At 54.4% G+C, this 19902-nt stretch overlaps 1 protein-coding gene across 1 annotated transcript; it reads right to left on the reverse strand.

Annotated features, from left to right (window-relative positions):
* On the reverse strand, positions 1-18350 carry ehmt1a (euchromatic histone-lysine N-methyltransferase 1a). The gene is made up of 27 exons (XM_028808813.2): positions 18243-18350; positions 17603-17675; positions 15926-16476; positions 14818-14950; positions 14604-14734; positions 14313-14474; positions 14125-14211; positions 13892-14030; positions 9514-9606; positions 9286-9428; positions 8861-9004; positions 8532-8758; positions 7947-8132; positions 7739-7821; positions 7347-7453; positions 6658-6780; positions 6475-6576; positions 6297-6401; positions 5802-5956; positions 5557-5724; positions 4771-4915; positions 4571-4648; positions 4189-4304; positions 3703-3789; positions 1042-1120; positions 781-956; positions 1-700 (listed from the first exon to the last, which is right to left on the reverse strand). The coding sequence occupies exons 1-27, from the start codon at positions 18300-18302 to the stop codon at positions 511-513; spliced, it is 3843 nt and encodes a 1280-aa protein (XP_028664646.2). The 5' UTR covers positions 18303-18350; the 3' UTR covers positions 1-510.
* Positions 18351-19902: the final 1552 nt, after the last annotated feature.

The following is a 19902-nucleotide window of genomic DNA, read 5'->3' on the forward strand; positions in this document are numbered from 1 at the left end:
TCAGGAGTAGGAAATTTATTGAAAAAGATTCAAGCAGTGGACTCGGCTCTCGTCCTGCCCACCCGCCTGCCCGCCCGCCCGCCACTAGTGGCCGCTCTCCGCACGCGCCACGTAATGAGGAGGAGTAAAAACGGGGGCAGTCTGGGGCTTCAACTACCGTTAAAAAAAGTCACCGGGGTGGAAACGGAAAAGAGGAGCCCCTCGCTCACGGCGTCGTTTAATCAGAAATACGTAAAGCTAAAAACACGAGCCCTCGGGGGACGAGGGAAAGCCAGGGGGGGGGCGCAGAGTGTGGACAACTGGCCGAGGAGCCCTCACCCTTTACCAGTCCCACTCGTCTGGGGGGGCGCCAGGAGAAAAAACAAAAAAAGAAAAGAAAAACCAAAACACAGGCACGGAAAGAAAGAGCTTCCAAGGGAGGGTCCGTGGCCCACCCGAGTGCCCCTCCGGGGTCCGTCGGCTCAGTCTGTGTGGCAGTAGGAGGCGGCACTCGGAGGGGGGAGGGTGGTCTCAGCAGGGACTGGAGGGGGCCGCGCTGCTCGAGCTGGTGTCCGGCGCGCCGTTCTCCAGGTTGTCCAGGGACTCGGCCTCCGAGTGGCGCACGGCGATGGCCACCTCAGAGTGGCGGCATTTGGGGGCGCCGCACTGACAGCTGAAGTACCTGCTCTTCACCTCCCAGAAGCGGTCTCCGTAGTCGAACCTGCGGGCGAACGCAAAGACGGCTTTACTGGCGGCCGGGGGCCGACGGGACCCGCTGGGGGGGTGATGGCGGCCACTTACCCAATCTCCTCTCCGGCGGCGATGTGCCGGGTGCTGAAGAAGGCGATGCGTGGGAACCTCAAGTCCTGATGTGACATGAAGACCCTCACCGGGAACAGGTTGGGGTCACACATGTGGTTGATGAAGCGGCTTATGTTCCCGTAGAAGCGAGCGTCGATGCAGTAGACGTCCCCGACCTGCAGGGTGACACAAGTCTAAGTGTCACTGCGCTCCGCTCCGGAGGTGGTGCCCCCCCGCCCGCTTGACATTGCGCGCGCCTACCTTATTGTCCAAGTCAAACAGATAGGAGTCATCCTCACGCACGTCAGCCTCCGAGTCGGAGATGATCTCGCCGACATATCTGAATGAGAGGAAGAAAAGGGGGGCACAAATGACGAGGCCACAATCAGACCCCGAGGGCAGTTACGGTAACAGAACTGGGCAGCGCCAAGAGGGCCGGCATGGGCCACGGTCACCTCCCTGGTGTCATTTCGCTTCTGGCTACCATGGGGCCCACCGCCATTTTGTGGTTGTCAGGTGTGACATCAGGGTGGCAGGCCACGTTAGCTGGGCCGACATCTGGCACTGTTCTGCTGCCCAATCTAGTTTGGCTTGACCATCTTCTGGCACCTCAATGAGTGACCAGCTGGCATTCTGGGCATCAGTCCCATTAACCTCACCCGCGTGGGCTTCACGGATACCCTACCCTAGCTGGACACAAGGTCAACAGAGGGCAGCTGACCAGGGTGTAATGTGTGGACTGAGCAGCCTTGTCTCACTTGGCGTGTGTGACAGGAACACCTTGTGAGTGTGGGGTTGGCGACCCAGTCATCTGCATGAGACCACCATGGCATTAAAACACAAAGCCTTAGAGACATTTTATGAGGTTCGAGGACTGGGGGTCTCCCGTGCCTCATTCCTTGGATGTACCCATGTATGAATTGGCAGACCACGCGTTTACACCTGGCACTCAAATCCACAATGGCGGGGCCTCGTGTAGAATGCCATGCATACAATGCCCACACAAACATGGCGCATGCACAAAACAAATCCAAACGCATAAAGCTGTGCGTATGCCAACTTCCACGCACTTCCCCTTCGTAAAGCCCAATGAACGTGAAGTTTAACGCCTTGTGCCGACAGCCCCGCCCTGACTCCTCCCAGAATTGTGCATATTTGAATATGCAAATCAAGATCAATCACCCCTTCCGTTCAGTGTTTTGTTAAAAGACAACGGAAAAACCACAGGAAAAAAAAAAGGATTTCAGCAAAAGTCCCACTTGTTGGCCTAAGCAGCAGACGCGTGGCAGAGACCCTCGAAAGTGGCAGAGTGTTGGAAATAAAGAAGGAGCGGCCGTGATTAGCAGCTTTACTAATTACATGCAAAAATAGAGTCATTTGGTGGCTCACGGTCAGCATAGCGCGTCTCTTCAGGTACGGGCATGACACGATAAGAGTGGCACACTGTGAAGCCCACCACATGCTGGCACACGCTCTGTGGACTGTAGAGCCGCACATTAATATGCTTTCTATTGACGTAAGCAGACTCATTCTGTGAAGGCGCCTCTATAGTGTAGCGTTGGCACCGAGTGCCACACCTGATCGATTCTCTGCCCTTTCCGTGGCTCTTTGAGGCGACTTGCTGCCCTGACCAGGACTGCTTGCCTTCGGTCACACTTGCTAGTAGAAGGCCCTGCGACTGAGTGGAGCTGCCGTTTTTATAGGCTCCCCTGCTGCAGATGATGTAATGTCAGCTCATTCTTTTGGTGATTTGTCCCCAGCTAATGTCACTTGTCCAGCATCGTTGCCATAGTAATGTGTGTGCAGCTGACCGCTCGATTGCATTTGGAAAACCGGATGTTGCTGTGAATTGCACTTTGATGTTTGCCAGTTCAACCGCAAAGTAAGGAAGTCTTATCTATCTGGATGACGAGCGGATGATACCATCTTGTACAGCTGGCATGGCGCGACTCGGTGACGTTTGTGACTAAAAACCCGAGAGTGGAGCAGGGAGAGCACAACTCCTCAAAGTCTGCCAGTTCAGCACACCACGCCAAAAGGACAGAGAGAGCTCTGGGAAATCGACTGAGCAGCGAGTCATTGTCATCGTCATCTGTAGATACGAGGCGCTCTCTTCTAACAACGCTAAGGCAGCTGTGGTAGGTGGACAGTCTGGCCATTCCGCGCACCGTTAGATTGTAACAGAAGGATGACAATCAAGTGCCTTAAATCGGTCAACGACGTTTCGGTGTATTTGATAACCCGCACCATCGAGCCGACGCTGCTTTGACGCGGGGAGTCGCCCGTGTGCAGAACCGAACAGAAATGTGCGTATGCAGGGCGGGGGGCTACCGTCAGGTGGTGTGCGAGGTTTTAATTAATCTCGCGGTGAGCGTGCAAATGGGCGCACACACCGTGTACACTTGAGGCCCCCCGGCATTTGGTGGTCATCTGGGTTTGTGACCGCAGCACAGCAGCGGGCCAACAGTCACAATGGTCACGTGGAATGACCCAAGGGGACGCGGCAAGCTGCCACCAGGAAGTTCAGTGTTGAGATGGGACTGACTTGTTAAGGCCACTGGACGTAACTCGGGTCCCTTTATAAAGCTGCTGGGCTGTTGTTTCCAGTGACACTTTTTAAATTTGGTCAGCGCCAGCAAGTTGACCCAACCACTGCTGCGTTTAATTGGGGAAAGTGCTGTCCAAGTACCGAGAGGTCACAGTTAAAGAGGGCGTGAGAGGGTCTCGAGATGCACCGACTGGCTTATTTCCAGGACTTTACAATGCACTGCGAGGCACACACTAACTGACCTTGTGGACATCACCGTCCCCTACTCAGGACAGACAGTACGTGCTTAGAGGGTCTTCCTTTGAATCCTCCCAGCTAAACAATCTAAAATGCAGGGGCAAAGGGACAGCGTAACCCAAGTGTGAGGCACTTACTCGCAAACGAAGGTCCCCTGGGCGATGTCCTGAAGTGTCCGCACTGCCCAGCCCATCTTCTTTGAGCGGAAGAGTTGCAGGCGAACCCTGAAAGAGACACTTGGGAGTTGAGTCGAGGTTTGGCGCGCGCACACACACACGTATACAGTAGACTCCACAGCGCCACCATGTGGACAATCAGCAAATGCGAGCTACACCCTTAATGTAGTGAGGCGCTGGCCAAGGGCAGCCTGCCATCGCCATGCTTCCCTTCACACAAAAGACTTTAAGGAGCCCGTAGTCTAAGTTAATGTTCTCATATTAATTACTGCCATATTTAGGGCCTCAGGAGGAGGAGATGGCAATGAAACCGTAGAGCAGCTAGAGGCGCTCATCAACACACCCTCCGTGACCCCAGTTTGTAATCGCAGGGGTGGCACAGTGCACTTGCATTGCTCATCATGAGGTCACGACTAATATTCGGTGTAATGGAAGGTCCAGGCCCACCTGAGTCCATTCTGCACCACTCGATTTTTGCAGGACCTCCAGCAGGAGCAGGCGTGGTTGCACTCAAATATCAGAGGAGGCTCCATTTTGCAGAATTCAGGAAGCAGCCGTCCATCCTGTCGGCAACAAGACACAAAGGGTAATGCCAAGGTAAGGTAAAAGCAGGGGTCTTCTGGTCCACTAACTGAAGGCCATGTGTCCATTCTGTCTTGACGACTAAGCCAAGCAGCCATCCTACGAGCTTCAGCTAACCCTGACATCATGTTCAAGGCGTGCCAACTGATTGTAACCGGTGGCACTATAGATGAAGGTGGCACCACAGTGCCCAGGATATAAAACACACAACCCCACTGAAATGTCCTGCCCGCCTGCCGTGACTCACCTGGCTGTACCAGCAACGGAGGCTCAGCTGACCACACATGCAGTTTGTTGAAGAGCAGTTGTCCTTGCAGACGCAATACTAGAACACAAAACAGAAGGTCCCTATGAGAGGTGGCACCTTACACAGCAGCAGCCTTGGCACAGTGACTTTGCCACGCCCTCCCCCAAGGCCAGAGCAGAGCCCCTGCTAATCACGCGTACCTGCAAGTGCGTGATGTTCCTGTCGATGTTCATCGGCGACGTCACACAGTTTTCTGGCACGTACTTGTAGTTGTCAGGACACGGCTCGTTGTCCACTCCGTTAACACAAGGGATTGGGATTCGCTCATAGCCTCGGGCGATGTCCCTGTGGAAGGAATACGAGTCACACGAGTCTGCACAGCAATCCGAGAATCTCTCTGTGCGATAAAATGAAAAGACCGGCCCAGAGCCTGGCATACATTGGTGGGCACGATCAATCGTTCTGCTCAGAAATGGCGACCATTAACTAACATGAAGATCCCTCGCTTCTCAAGTCCACCCCAAGTGCGTAATTAAAGCCCACAGGTGCCCCCAAGTCTGATTAGGCGGCCATGAGACAAGTTTGCATGATGTTGGGGGTCTGGGAACAAATCAGTGCCACCTGGGGTGGGGGGGGGGGGGGGGGGGGGGGGGGGTGAGTGAACGGCCAAGCTCAATGTCCCCGTTGACTAAACACAGTCACGCGTTTGAGTGCACAGAAAGGATTCTGGGAGTTCTGTTTGGGTTCTCCTGGTTTAAAGAGCCCCCTGCCCAGCAGGCTGGCAGCGTGTGAGCGAATGCCTGATGAATGTGGGTGTTTGTGTGACTGGGGATGTCAGACAGCCTGGCCTGTAGCGGGCACTGCAGAGGGCGAATGTCGGCCCGCACTGCATCACTTCCGGCCCTCGTCTCATTTGAAAATCTGTCAAAGGACAGTCGTGAGCATCTGGACAATAAAACGGCAGAGCTGGAGGTCATCGCACTCACCGGTTGATGACCTTGTCACTCGTGCTGCTGACATCGGGGTCCACTTCTTTGAGCTTCTTGCTCGCCTGCAGCGTGTGCCACACGTCCGAGTTCATGCTGGAGCACTCGATGGGGGACTCGCCCTCCTTATTCTTCAAGCTGACTTCTGCTCCCTTAGACAGGAAGAGTCTAAAAGCAGGAAGTGGTCAGCTGAGTCTACGGCACACCTGACGGCGAGAAGCCCCCTGGCCCCCTCTCTTACTTACACCACACAGTCACGTCTGTTCTCCCGGGCAGCAATGTGCAGTGGGGAGTCTCCGTGGATGTTCACGGCATGGAGGTCGCACTTTGCGTTCAGTAAAATCTCCGCAATGTCCACACATCCCGAAAAGGCGGCCCAATGCAGACAAATATTCTCCTCCTGTTGATCAAAAAGAGGAAAGAAAGATGAAGAGCGGGACATGCAAGGGGTCCGCTCATGTGCCGAGGACCACCGTGGACAGAGGGTCTCCCCTCAAGAGTCAGATGTCTGAAGTGCTGGAAAGGCTCCATCATCAACCGAAATCAGCCAGCCGTCTAAACAGGAAAGTGACGGGACCCTGACTAGAGACCACCCACGCTTAGGGGGCACTCAACCAATACACTGGGGGGATTGGTCAGATGATCAGGGCGCTTTAAATCGATCCCGAGCAATTCTCCAGATGGTCCTACTGGCCACCCCCCGACCCTTCATTATTTGTGTGCCTCCTCCTTCATCTCACCTTGTCACGAATGTTGATGTCAGCCCCACTGGACAGAAGTAGCTGCACTTGGTCAATATGCTTGTATTCGGTCGCCCAAATCATGGGCGTCCACCCGCCGTCATCCTGCGATCATAAAGGACAAGTCAGCCGAAGCTCCTCGACGACTTCCCAGACAAACCCAGTGCTTCGTTCTCACCTGACAGTTGATGTCAATCAACTCTGTGGACAACAAGTACTTGACCACATCATAGTGGCCCTTCTTGGCTGCCAAGTGGAGACAAGTCGATCCCTCAGCATCCTGCAAGTCAACGGGCACAAGACAATCAGAGACGAGACACACTGGGACTTGAGAGGACCAAAGTGGCTCGGAGGTACGGACCTTATGGCTGGCAATGGCTCCCGCCTTCAGCAGATACTTCACAGTGTCCAAGTGGTTGTTTTCAGCTGCGTCCATCAGGGGGGTGCGCTGGTCCTCGTCACACATGTCCAGGTTGGCCCCAGCCTGGAACAAGAAACAGAGGAACCAACGACATGGCGGACCTGAAGATTCACCCGCCCACTCCACACGGCGGGCTGCAGAACGCATGACTGACAACGCGAGGCTCTGCGTGGTGACCGACTGGACATCACGGGGACAGCTGGAGACCTCAAATCAGCAGCGTCAGGCACTGCAGCTTCACCAGTCGGCCTGCAGTCGCAGTGTGTGAGTGAGCCGAGCCCAGGGCTGAACGGCTGAAGGCCTCCAAGCCAAGTGCTCAAGTGTGCCACGTGACGGGGCACAGGAGTGGAGTGCAGTCTCACCAGGCAGATGCGGCAGGCCTCCTAGTGGACGTCGGGCACTCGGTGACACACCTCAGGTCACTCATCACATTTTTATGTTGAAATGGCCTGACGTCCACAGCTGAGCTCCAGCACGGCTGAAGGCATCAGGCCCAAGTGCCCACTTTGTCCTGTGGCCAGGTGGCACAGCGGCCTGTCCTGTCATGTGCTCTGACACCACGCAGGTCTCGGCTTTAGAGACCATGTAGAGCCAAAGGGGGGCTGGCATTAGGACTGGGACTCCCTTACCTGAATAAGCATATGGCAGACCTCCTTATGGCCGGCCTCCGCTGCCACATGCAGAGGCGTACGCTTGCTCTGGCTGTCCAGTTTGAAGTTGGGGTCAATTCCTTCCACTGAAGCAGGGCACAAACGAGACAAGAAACAGCATTAATCAACAGCAGCCCCTGGCGCCCTTCTCCATGCCCGACCCTTACCCAGCATGTAAAGAAATGTGCCTTGTTGGCCTTAGGAGGTGCACTCGAGGCAGCTCGCTCCTGTCATGTCTAAAAGTGCACTGCCAAGGTGGTGGCCATGAAAAGCAAAACAGAGCATGACATTCAGACAGCAAGCATGTGATGGCACTGGGTTGGATCTACAGGAGCGGCGTGGCCCTGGCACAGGCACAGGGAAATACATACCGAGCATCAGAAGGACCTTCTGGAGCTCCCCCTGCTTGGCCGAGATGTACAGCTGCTTTGGGTGGAAGCGAAGCTTTTTAGGCCTGAAAGGAAAAGAACGGACAGCAGGTGACACAAATGTGACTTCAGCATCAGCGCCCAGAGCGTAACACGTGGGCACTGCTGTGTGACCCACTCCCCAAAGGTTTTCGGATATCACCACACTCACTTCTCGGCATCCAGCGCAATGATTATGCTCTCCAGCGTCTCTTTGGCTGGGCTCTGCGGCAGACCTGATGGAGACAGAAATGGGGTCCCTTTGGAGTACATGGAGGGTGTGGAGAAGTCGCAGCTCTCAGAGCTCCTGGAGGCAGCGCTATCCGACTTGTCTTCACATGACAGTTTCATCTGAGGGCTGATGGAATACAAAAGGACCACCACGGTGAGCCAAGGCACGGCCAGAACCTACTTATGTCTGAGGCTTCACTGGTCAGTGTGGACTGGGTGAGCGGCCACCAGCCACAAAAAAAAAAAAAAAAAAAACGGTCAAGGGTGAGCAAATCACTTGCCAGTCTGTTTATAGGTGTGATGGGAGACTGGCATCCAGCCACAGTCACGGCTGGCACAGCCAGAAGGATTTTCAGTCGAGTGGTAGCCTCAGAAACACGATGTCCACAGCAGGCCATCTCACACCAATGAGCACCACCCAAGCACTACAGGCCAACGCAGTGGCACAGCCAGGCCAAGTACAAGACCTCCACAGAGTGGCCCCCTCCCACAAAGGCTGTCCAGGAAGGGACCACCTCAGCCCTACCTTTCTGTAGTTGTGTCCACCGTCCCATCAGCCAAGGACACTTCTGCCAGTCTGGGACTATTTGGTACAGTTGAGGTAGTGTCTGCCTTGGCGATGGTGACCTCCTTTGCCTTTGAGGCTTCTTCTCCACAGTGCGGGCAGAAGCTAAGACTGTTGATCATGGAGGCGCACTCCTTGTGGAAGCGGTGGGAGATGTTACTGTCCGGCTGGCACTCCATGAAAGTTCCCTGCGTGAAATGGTGAGGGAGAAAAAAAAAAAAAAAGAGAGACTGGCATCAAGTCAGTCAAAGCGTTTTCTTTGCCCTGCCCCAGACTCCTGAAGCACTCACAGCAGTACAGAAGTATCCACAGCCTGGACAGCACTGGTGCTTGACCATTCGGGCCCTGTGGTCCTCACACAAGACCAGCAACTGCACATTGTTGGATGGCCGCATCATCTCCTGTTTATTGACGGTGTTGGAGCAGCAGCTCAGCTGATATGAGAGACAGAGAGAGAGAGTTAAGACGACCACGACAAGCAGCAATTCGGCTCCCTCTAGTGGCCACGGTGAAGAGCAACAACAGGGCACTGAACTTCTAAAACGTGTCCCATTCCTCTACCCAGGCTCCGCTGCGACTCTCAAGGAACTGCATAATCGAGCACAGGCCTGGCGGAGGCTCCAACACCACGTGAGAATGCGCTATGGCTACAGCACGACTTGAGCATTCAGGTGCCACACAAAGCCAACACCAGACATCGTCTCGATTCCCCTACCTCTCCATCTGAACTCTCGGTGGCCATGCACTTCTTGTTGGCGAGGGTGAGAATCTCCCGACTTTTGGGCGTTTCCATGCGGCAGCTGCATAGGGGCAGTTCCTGAGCACCATCTGAATCCATCGGCTCCAAATCTGAGAGATCTTGATAAAGAGAAGCGGCTGTGAGGACCTCGCTGACCCAGGACACCAGGCCCTAGGCACATTCCCCCCCTCGTGTGCACTTTACCTTTGGGTGGGTTCGACAGCCCCAGGTCCAGCGAGTCAAGTGGCACCTCGGTGTATTCCTTAAAGCCATCATGCAGCTCTTCGGCCACAACACCTGGCAAAGCAACAAGACAAAGTAGCACCAAAAGAAGAGCCGTCCGACATCACTAACCTGCGCAATCACTGCTAGGAGAAGAAAGTGGTAACGGAAAACCAGCAGTCATGACACGCATGCTGGGACTCCGTGTTCAGCGTGGAGTACAATTAGTGAGGTCGTCACTCGTTTAAGGAAAGGAAGGCAGCAAATGGGGTCCATGCTGGTCAGAGTGCAGCTCTCTCTGAAACTGCTCCACACATTGTTCAGAACAACAGAGTACTTGGATTCAAAAATTGATTGGAGAGGGCAAAACACACAAAGAAGTGCAGAAAATGACAGGCTGCTCAGCCAAAATTACCACAAATGCTTTAAAATGGCAACCAAAACCTAAAAGACTGCCATTGGAATGGATCTAAGACTCGGCCAAGGATTGGCTCCAGGAAGATCAAAGAAGGTCTGAAGTCACCTGTGAGTACCTGAGTCACAATTACAAGACCCCTGTGTGAAGCCAAGCTAGCGGCAACAAGACCCCCGCAGTCCCACCGTTAGAACAAAAGACAGACGTGTGCCAAGAGGTTAACGCACTGACTGGCACCGACATTTGGTGGGCTGATGACAGGCTTATTGGGTCTGAATTCAAGCCACAGTACGCTGTGAAGACAGTGGCACATCACCACGATACGGAGATGTCGGGCCCACTTACCAAATACCAGGGATCACGGATCACTTTGAATTCCTCCACATACTTGAAGAGCTCACGTTGTCTTATGCCGAAGAAGAAATGCCCTTGAAACGGGGGCTTCAACCAGACGAGGACCCCAAACACACCGGTAAACGAGTAACAAGATTGACGTTATGGAGTGGCCAGCCCAATGCCTGGACCGAAATCCAGTGGGAGATTTGTGGAGGAGGTGACATCAAAAATGCTGTTTCTGAGGCAAAACCAAGAAACGCAGAAGAATTGTGGACTGTAAGTCCAATCATCCTGGGCTGGCATAAGAAGTTGGTGCAACAGAGACGGGCAGCAAGTCTCAGAAACAGAGGCTAGACAAAAAAAATATCAGCTCAGCAAAAATCTGGAAACATTTTTCCGTTTCTACAGTGAAGGTGCGAGTTTGTAAAGAGGAATGGAGCCTCAAGTCCATCTCTCGGCCTTGGAGCCAACGACACTGCAGTTTCTTGAACAGCCTAATATTCCCTTTTCTTCGCTTTCTGTAAATGGAGAACACAACTTTGGTCGACATTTGGATTTGGAAAAGAATGAGTGGTGTTCCCAATGGATTTGGGGCGCGATTCCCTTTTTTAAACATACTGAACACAACTGCACATCCGCCTGTGGCTTGTTGACATGGCTGCAGTTGTGTCCCCATTGTCCCGCTGTGCCAACACGCACCATTCCTGAAGGGCTGGCCACACTACCCACCCTCAAGCCAGCCCACGACGGTGCTGGTGATGGACATTCTTACAGGCTGCAGTACACGGTTGTGACACCACACACACACACACACACACACACACACACACACACTGCCAGGTCAGACTTGACTTCTGACAGGAGCACACGACAGACAGACACACAAATGTCCCGCCGCACGCCCAAGATGAGTATTTGTTTGACCATTTGTGGCAGATGACATCTAATGGATGTAAATGTCAAGGGTGACGTACGAATGTAAACGGGCACGAGCCACAAGTTAAAGGGAAGTGCCAGCGCCACTGCAGGGCAGCACAGAGAGCCTCGTACCCAGCTGGCTGAGCAGCAGCAGGTCACTGACAAGGGCTCACTTCTCCGTCCCTTAGAGCCATTAGCTCTTTTTAAATTCAGAGGATGATTTAAATAAACACGTAGAAAGTAGGTAGGTAACATTTTCAAATGGCACTTTAATGACATCATTTTGCACGAGGACCCTGTGCCAGGCCAAGAAAAATCAAGATTTGTGTAAAAATGAGATAGAAGAAGTGCACAGATCTTGTGGGGTGTGATGGGAGATCTGTCAACACCATGAATGACCTGCCAGTCTTAGTGGATGGACGGTCACCCAGGAACAGACTTTGCCAGGCCTGGAAAGGACCTCCGGCACGACTGATCAAAGCTGATGTTCACTCTTTACACTGTGACCCTCACAAGTGCTGAGCCTGCTTCTAACATTCATGTCTGCACGAGTCTGAGCCAATCCCAGTGGCACTGGGCACAAGACACCAAGCAGCACACGTTCAGAGATGCCAGTCAGGAGGAAACATGCAAAGTCCACGCTGGCAGGACCAGACTGGGACTCAAATCTGCCACTTTAGGTCGTTCAGTGCCACACAAGGGGCTGGAGGCAGGGGCTCAATGGGTAGCAGCATCACGGCAGACGCCAAGTCATAATGCCAGTCCCTGGGAGGCGCTAAGAGACAAATTCCAGCGAAGAGGAAAGACTGAAGGAGGGAAGTCAATTTGACCTGAAAAGTCACAATGGAAGTGGCCAAGATTCCCGAGACAAGTATATCTGAGCCCTGGCAAAGGGGTAAAGCCTCATACAGATACAGAGAAGTGACGAGCAGCACCGCTGAATCTCACACCTTGGTGACATTTCAGGCGTGACTGGAAACACGAGGTGACCTGGCATTGATTGGCAGAAACCTAACCCTAACCCTGCATACAAACGTAGAGTTAAACTATCCCATGAGCTTCTGACAAGGCACCCAAGTGACGCTCTCAAGGCATTCGACACGTCAAGAGAGTGAAGGGCACAGCGTGCATCTGCTGAGGCCAGGTTTGATCACAGAGTAAGGCCCGGGCTGCCTTTACCACCCTGTGTGTTCAGCAGTTGTGACTGACCTGCTAAAGGACCGTCCCCAGGAGCGCCTACTAACCACGCGTGAGGAGGCACAGTGACTGACGCTGAATGGCATTGCTGTCCTGTACCCTGCTGGCACACCTCCCTGTCTCATGACGCACCTTACTAACGGATGTCACAGGACTGGGCGAGTGTCCTAGCAGCACAGGCCCGTATGCCCGTCTCCATGGGGCGTAGTGTCTCTGTCTAACTAGGACTCGGGGGTCACAGTGGAGCCATCGGTATCTCCGTGCAGACATCGACGGTCAAGAAGGCCAATCAGACGTTAGGTTTGTTTTGATGGTCCCCTCACTTTTAGAAGCTGGCTGACTAATGAAGAATAAACCACAAATAATTAATTAATAATAAAACACGCGTTGTTTAACGTTTCGTGTTATAAACGGTAATCCATTGCCGAAAGCTGTCAATGTCCAGAACTCTTTTGTTCTTTCTTAATGAATAAACAGAAGAACGCTGTGAAGTTATCAATACAGGAATCCGGGGGCGACATGAATGACCCCCAAAATCAAAGCGCATGAGGGGCTCAGCCTTCACGCTGACCTGGCGTTATGGACTTCAAGTCGGACGTGAACTGGAGGTGGTCTTCTGCATTCATACGCACGTGTAACACGTTAGTAAATTAAAGGGACAGATGTGCTCAGCACCCTCGTCTTTACTCCCATCAAAAAATCACACAAAACGCTCACTGAAAACCCCCCGTTAAAAGCCCCCAATGCACTGTTAGGGTCAGGGGTGGGGAATTACGAGATGTCCCCTTCAGTGGTGCCCAAGAGCACAAGACTGAAAACACTTGAAGGCACTTCAGTCCTGGAGGGCTATGCCAACAAAGGAGGTCAGGTCAGGTACCCCCGGCCGAGGGAGACGACGTGACGTTTGACTAAACCGGACCACCGTTACACGTGACTGCCGACAGCAGCAGTAGCCAAGATCTAAATTAGTGGGCGCCCCTGGACCAGAGGGTACATTTCAGGGCCTTGGCTTAAAAAGGTTGGGGATTACTGGAGTGAGAGGTACAGGGCCAAGAGGAGGAAGCTTCTCAGTTTAAGTAAACGGACATTAACAGCTGACGGACCCCCCCAGGCCAGGCCAGGCCGTTAACTCAAAATGACTTCTGTGTTGACCACTTGAAGCTCTGATGTAAGCGAGACGAGCGCAGATTCTGCACAAACGCTGAGAGAGACGCACGTTAGCAGGTGGCACAGCGGACTTCAGAACTCAACCTGATACCATTGTGGACTGGCTGGAATGTTTGCTGGGCTCAATGGCCGGTTCTTGTCAGGGCCCGGGCAGAAAGCTGCCACGCTTCAGTTGGGGGGTCTAAAGGGCAGCAGCCCCTTACATCAGCTTGACGATCAGTGTGGAGATTACATGCGCAGCTCAAATGCTGCCGTGTGGGGGACCAGAAAGGAAACACCCGGAGCGCCATCAGGCTAAGCCCTCTGAGACCCCCTCTAACAGCTCACCTTCTCCAGACGGGTGCTCCTCCAAAGCAGTGCTGCTCCTGACTTTATTCTTGCGTTTCCTTTTGCGAGTCGGCTTAAGCCAGGGCTTCTCGTGCTTGCCCTTCTTCTTGAGCCTCCTCTTCATGCTGGACTCTGAGCTCTGAGGAGAGAGGGGGGCACAGGCTGCGGGTGAGTAACACGTGTGTGCATTGTGCCCAAAGACAGACGCCTGAAGGCATGTCGAGACACTTTACCAGGTCAGAGTCGTTGCCCTCTTCCTCCTCTTCCTCTTCTTCCTCCTCTTCTTCAGCTGACTCCTCCGATTCCTGAACCTCATCCGACTATGGAAGACACAGAAGGGCAGCATCAGGCAAACTCGTACGCAGTCAAGTCTGCTGTAGCCCCCATAAACGGCCCAGCTGAGGACGCTGTGACCACGTACCCTGAATGGTCCTTCGGTGGTTCCAAGAGCCTCTTTTCTGTCTGCTTGTGGAGCCTCCTTCTGCTCTCCCTCCTCCTGCTCTTCCTCGTCCTCTTCCTCGTCAGAGTCTGTGTCCTCAGATTCAATTTCTGCCGCTTCTCCATTGACCTGAGGGCTTTCCTTCTGCAGGGTTAAAGGACAGATTACTATGCAACCTCTCGTCTGTTGTAGAAGACCACCACCTCAACCCAGTGGGTGGGAGCCGTCAAGACCCAGGGCCAGAGAAGTGAAAGGAAACTGCAAAAGGCTCACCTGGCTCTCTGCAATGGGCTGCGTCAAGTTCTGAAACATCTCCAGCACAGTGCGCTGCTTCATCACTTTGCTCTTCTTCTTGGGAACGAGGCTGTACGTCCCCATTCTCCGTTTCTTTTTGCGAGACACCACTGGCCGGAGAAGAGAGCAGAGACTGTCAGAGGCTCAGTGCTGCCCACCGCAGGGCCTCCACGGCTCAAATCCCCCCTCTTACCTGAAGAAGGCCTGCAGGTGACCGAGTCATTCTGGCTACGAGACAGCGGCTTCCCCAGCTCAGGCCCTGCCCGGCTCTCCACCGCGGCGGCTTCTCTCTGCTCCGCCGCCTCCTTTGATTCCTTATTAAGGAGCTACAAAGAGCGAGAGTCTGTTAACATCCATGAGCCCGATATGTGACAAAACATACCACTTATTTATTTAGGTAGAGCCGCAGAGGGCTTTAACAGGCCGGCCCCCCAGCCTCGACTCTCTAAGAAGACAAGGAAAACAATGGAAGACACCTTGGGAAAGGCCGAGACCCCTGTCCGGGCAAGTTGGGCGTGCAGTGGGTGTCAAACAAAGGGGGCAAATACAACGCACTGCACAAATATACGGCCGCTAGCTCACCTGTAGTACGAGGTGTCATGCCCACGGACCACCAGCTCAAGGGGTGCCAAAGCTGTAAAGAGGGCGAACCTGGAGGGCCGCTGACAGGGCATCTCTTCTCTTGTGTCATCGGCCCTCCATGGACAGTACTCAGCGATTCATGTCCTCAGTCACAAGGTGGTGGGCCATTTCCAGATCACCGACCAGACACTGAGGACTTACCCAGGAGGCTCAGTTTCTCTCTCACACAACAGGCCAATAAGAACTTTCCAGTTTCTTTACGGACTTAACAACACAAGCGAAGGGCACCTCTACAAATGCCAATCCTCGCCCAAAAAAAGCACTTCGCAGAGACCCTGAAATGAGACCAGCAGCAGACAAATGACCAAGATGACTCCAAAGGGCTCAAGGAGCACCGCGGGACTTTAGTGTTCACCTGCACACCGCATGGGTAAGGCTGGCATCACCAAGCACACTCCATTCCAGCACGAGGCCTCACACACCCTGGACAACTCGTCTCTCTCGGCTCCTGCTGAGGGCACTCCAGTGGCATGGGCAGCAGGTCAGAGCAGACCCTATGCCAGCCCTACACTGCACTTGGCATTGGCAGAAGACGGGAGTGCCAAAGGCCAAAGTAAGGCTGCCGCAATACCAGCCTCCTGCATCCAAGCCCTACGCCGCCACCCCCAAGTGTAACCAATGACATCAAAACCCCCCCCCCCCCCAGGGGTGTGGCTAACCTTCAGTGTGGCATAAGGCCTGGACATGGTCTTGCGCGCCCGGTGAATTTTGCTTGGAGAGTCGTGGTCTCTGGCCAGGGTCAGACTCTCCGTGTCTGACGTTTCCTCCAACTCCTGGGCAACGCCAACGCTGCTGATACTGCTCTCCATCCTTGCGGAGCTCACACCCCGAGATTTCCCACTGCCCACCGTTTTCGCAGCGTGGCCAAGGAGAGTAGCGCTCGTTGTCAAGTTACTAGTCCTGTACAGCGTGGCCTCGGAAGCCAAGGGCTGTTTGTTCAAGAGATAGCCATTGCTGCCGGTGATGGAGGTTTGCATGGGGTCCACGTCCTTCGTGAAGCTCAGCCAGCCACACTCCCCATCACCCTTCTCTGACAGGCCATTTTCCCCGACGTGAACGGGCCTACTGCTGGAGTCCCGAGGGCCAGGCCTGGAGCCGTCCTCTGGCGAGGTCCTTGAAAGTCTGTTTTTCTCACAGGCGCCGTTAACTTCTCCCTCGACGGAGGCCGTTGAGGAGTCAGTGGCACTCTCACTGAGGGCATCATCCCGATCTGCAAAGGAGAACAGAGATTAGAACGAGCAGAGGACATGCACCCCTCATGCCCTCGACAAATGGCCTCTGTGGAGAAATCCCTGAAAAGAACTGGGTGTGCTATGTGAGTGGAGCTGGAAGACACGCCAACCCGAGGAAGGCCTGCCAGGCTGGTGCGCTGGCATAGTTCACACACGGCAGGGGTGGTCAGCCGCTCACAGACAGCCGATTAGCACAAGGACTGCACGACAGGTTCAAAGGTCAAGTCACCCGGCTGAGTGCTGGCACCTGTGCCTTTGCATCTCTCAAGGGATGCCAGCCTTTGTAGCCCCCTGCCTGCCCATATTGACAACACTCTTTAAAGGGCAACTACAGCTCCATCCCCAGCCCGCAGATACCACACTTACAGCACGCTGATGAAAGACGCCAAGTGAAATGCCATCAGACATCAATGAAGCGTAGCCTGCAGCTTCAAAGGAGGGCGTCTGGAGGGCAGGTGTGGGAAACGTCACCGTGCCGCCCTGCGTGAGGGTCAGGCGAGGTGCTGGTTAGAAGACCCCGACATGTCCCCTGAAGACTTGCGCCGAGTGTCTGTGTACCACAAGTCACAGGCACGTAGTAATAATAATAAATAATAATAATAACTCGATACATTCACGCCGCTCTGCTCGGACTCCTCAAAGCGCTTTACGCCGTGAGTGTGGAGCCACTTCAACCCGCGCCAATGGGCAGCACCCACCCGGATGATGCAATGGTGCACCAGTGCACTCACCACACACGCGCCGTTAGGTGATGAAGCGGTGAGGCAGAGAGAGAGCCAATCAGAGACAGGGGATGATCAGGAAGTGGGGGGCACTTTAGCCAGGACATCGGGGTACACCCTCCTCTTTCAGAACAACTCCCAGGGTCCTGCTCAGGTCAAGGAGAGTCAGTCTGATGGGCTTTGGGATGCGCGCACGCACCCCACACACACACACATACGTGCACCCCCCTACTGGCCTCACCAACTCCCAGTACAGGCTGGGCCCAAACATGAACCACGGGAGGGATGGCTGCTGGTTCCCTGACATCCATCTGAACGTCTGACCCTAAAAGTAATCGCTCCCTTCTGTCAGCCCACATCTCGCAGGCCTTGAACTTCTTACCTTCATCTATGCTGCCAACCTCCTCTTGGACTGCGTCCATCTTGATCCGCTCTTCTGTGTGAGAACCTGCGGGCTAAAAGAAGACGGGCAAAGTGAATGAGGCAGTAGCCGTGCCCGCTGGCTCCAGACACCCAGGACAAGCCCACCCTCCTGCACTGATGCTCTATGGGTGATCTCCCCACTGGGGTCACTAGTCTGAAGACCCAAGCCATGACTCCCCTCTGACACTGGGGCACAACCCCCTCCCCCCCCCCAGGGACTCCAGCTGTTATCTCATGACTTCAAAGGTGGTGGGGGGGGGGGGGGTCACTAGCCAATCACTGGCCTTCTGCGTTGTGTCCATCAAGGGAGGGTTTCCCACCTTCGCTGACCATTTTATTTTTACACTGGTGGACATCTCAGTTCTGACCGAGTCCACCATGGCACCTGACACAAATAGTCCGGCCCCCCCACACCCCAGGAGACCCCTTGCTGGGATCACTCAAGCACTCAGCGACAAGCCCCCGGCAACACAAACCCCCCCCCCCCCCCTCCTCCTTCTCTCCACTGCAGCAGCGCACGCGACTTCCCCCAAACGGAGCCAAGCCGCAGGGCTTGGTGTGTGTGTGGGGGGGGATGGGGGTGGGCGTGCGGGCTGTACCTCCACGGACGGTGCCCACGCTGGCCCCCACCACTGCTGACTGGAAGCCCAAGCTGACATCCTTGTAGCAAGAAAATGTCTGCGGCCGCCAGTCCCCCAACAAAAGCAGCCTTGCCAGGGCTGGAGCCATTTCACAATAAGAGTCCCCGTCTCTCTGCTGACGTCTTGCGCCAATCAGCTGCTCGCAGACCTCCATCCGGCCTCCCAAAGGAGCTGCCAGCCCGCTTGCTGCTGGGGGGGCCCATGAGCCTTCGCTCCACCATGGCCCAGACTCACGAGACTTCACTGGGGGTCTCAAGAGGCCAATGGATCAAAGCACATGGTGTGGTGAACTGGGACAGGTTGGTCTCCTTGGCTTGTTCTCAAAAGACTGCTGTCTACAACTGAATGGCGAAGATGACTGAGCGCCACCAGTGGGGCAGACTGGGTGACATGCTTGGTAAGGCTTGGCCACGAAAGGCGCTATATTCATGGGCCGGGTCCCATCTGCTTACCAAAAAGCACTGCAGGCAAAGGAACTGGCAGGCCAGTAACCAGAGGTGCTACCTCCACGTGACACACAGCACAGCCAGTGGGCGCGGACCAGTCACACACCTTCTGACTGCGTCGCTTTCATAGTTCTGCCCACTCCTCTTGTGATGCCAAGCCATTTGTTAGGCTGCCCTGGCGCTTTCCCTCCATGGTGGTGGAGGTGTCACCCCTTTTGCTCTTATGAAGGGCTACATGAAGCCCAAATCCGGTAAGGTTGGCACTTTAGGAGGTTGGCACCAACACAACATTTCTCTCCCTTACCTGGCAGGCAGTGAAGACACAGGAGACATGACACATCACGGCCACCGACCCCCAAGAGCACCTCCTCAGCTTCTCCAGAAGACCCACAGTCTAGCGGCCAGTCAGCAGGTCCGTGTCACTCCAGCAAACAAAAGTACCAAGACTACCCAAAATGCACTGGGGCAGCACACCCATGCGCCACCTCTTTGCCCCTCTACCCTTCCATCTGCTACACATTGGTCAGGGGCAAAGCATGATGTGCTTACGACTGTGAGAACGGCAGCAAGCCCACATGAAAAGGTTCCCATCTGAAAGGTGACGCAAACAGGAAGGCACACATCACAAGCCCCCCCCCCCGTACCACTCGGGCATACCAGTAACTCTGCCAGGACGGCCATTCACATGCAGACATCAATCTGTTCAGAGGCCTCATGACATCACGGCACTGCCCGGGTGTGAGGTGCTCCGGTGCCCACAAGAGGGCAGGGCCTGTGCCAGTGTAACAGCAAACCACGTGGTGCGAAGCGAGTTGGCGCATCACGTCGTTCACACAGGTCTGGAATGAGCGAGTGATCACGTCGCATGAAGAGAGCGCCATCGGAGCAGACGGACTCCCTCCGGACCGTTTCACTAGCCTAGCATAACAGAAACTTCCAGAAGAGACAGAACGACACAAATTGGCCGTCAGAAGACTCCTTCATCCAAAGAAGCTCACAAAGACGGGCGCACGTTAGCGATTATCACAAAAGCTTAAAGGGAGACAAGCAAATCTGTGAAGACCACCAAAGTCCCAAAACCCGACAAAAACTTAACGGAAAAGGCGCAGATCCCAAACGGGCGACAGGATCGGTGGAACTCAACTCAAGGGTCTGCGGTGCGGAGCAGGTGG

Source organism: Erpetoichthys calabaricus, chromosome 9 (assembly GCF_900747795.2).
Source record: "Erpetoichthys calabaricus chromosome 9, fErpCal1.3, whole genome shotgun sequence".
NCBI classification, from domain to species: Eukaryota; Metazoa; Chordata; class Cladistia; order Polypteriformes; family Polypteridae; genus Erpetoichthys; species Erpetoichthys calabaricus.

Excerpts from the sequence above, each read along its gene's own strand:
- ehmt1a (XM_028808813.2), bottom strand. The coding sequence starts at position 18,302 with ATGTCAGCTTGGGCTTCCAGTCAGCAGTGGTGGGGGCCAGCGTGGGCA. Across the intron at positions 7,822-7,946 it reads ATTGCGCTGGATGCCGAGAA|GCCTAAAAAGCTTCGCTTCC; the intron begins GTGAGTGTGGTG and ends TTTTCCTTTCAG. Across the intron at positions 6,781-7,346 it reads TCTGCCATATGCTTATTCAG|GCTGGGGCCAACCTGGACAT; the intron begins GTAAGGGAGTCC and ends TTCTTGTTCCAG.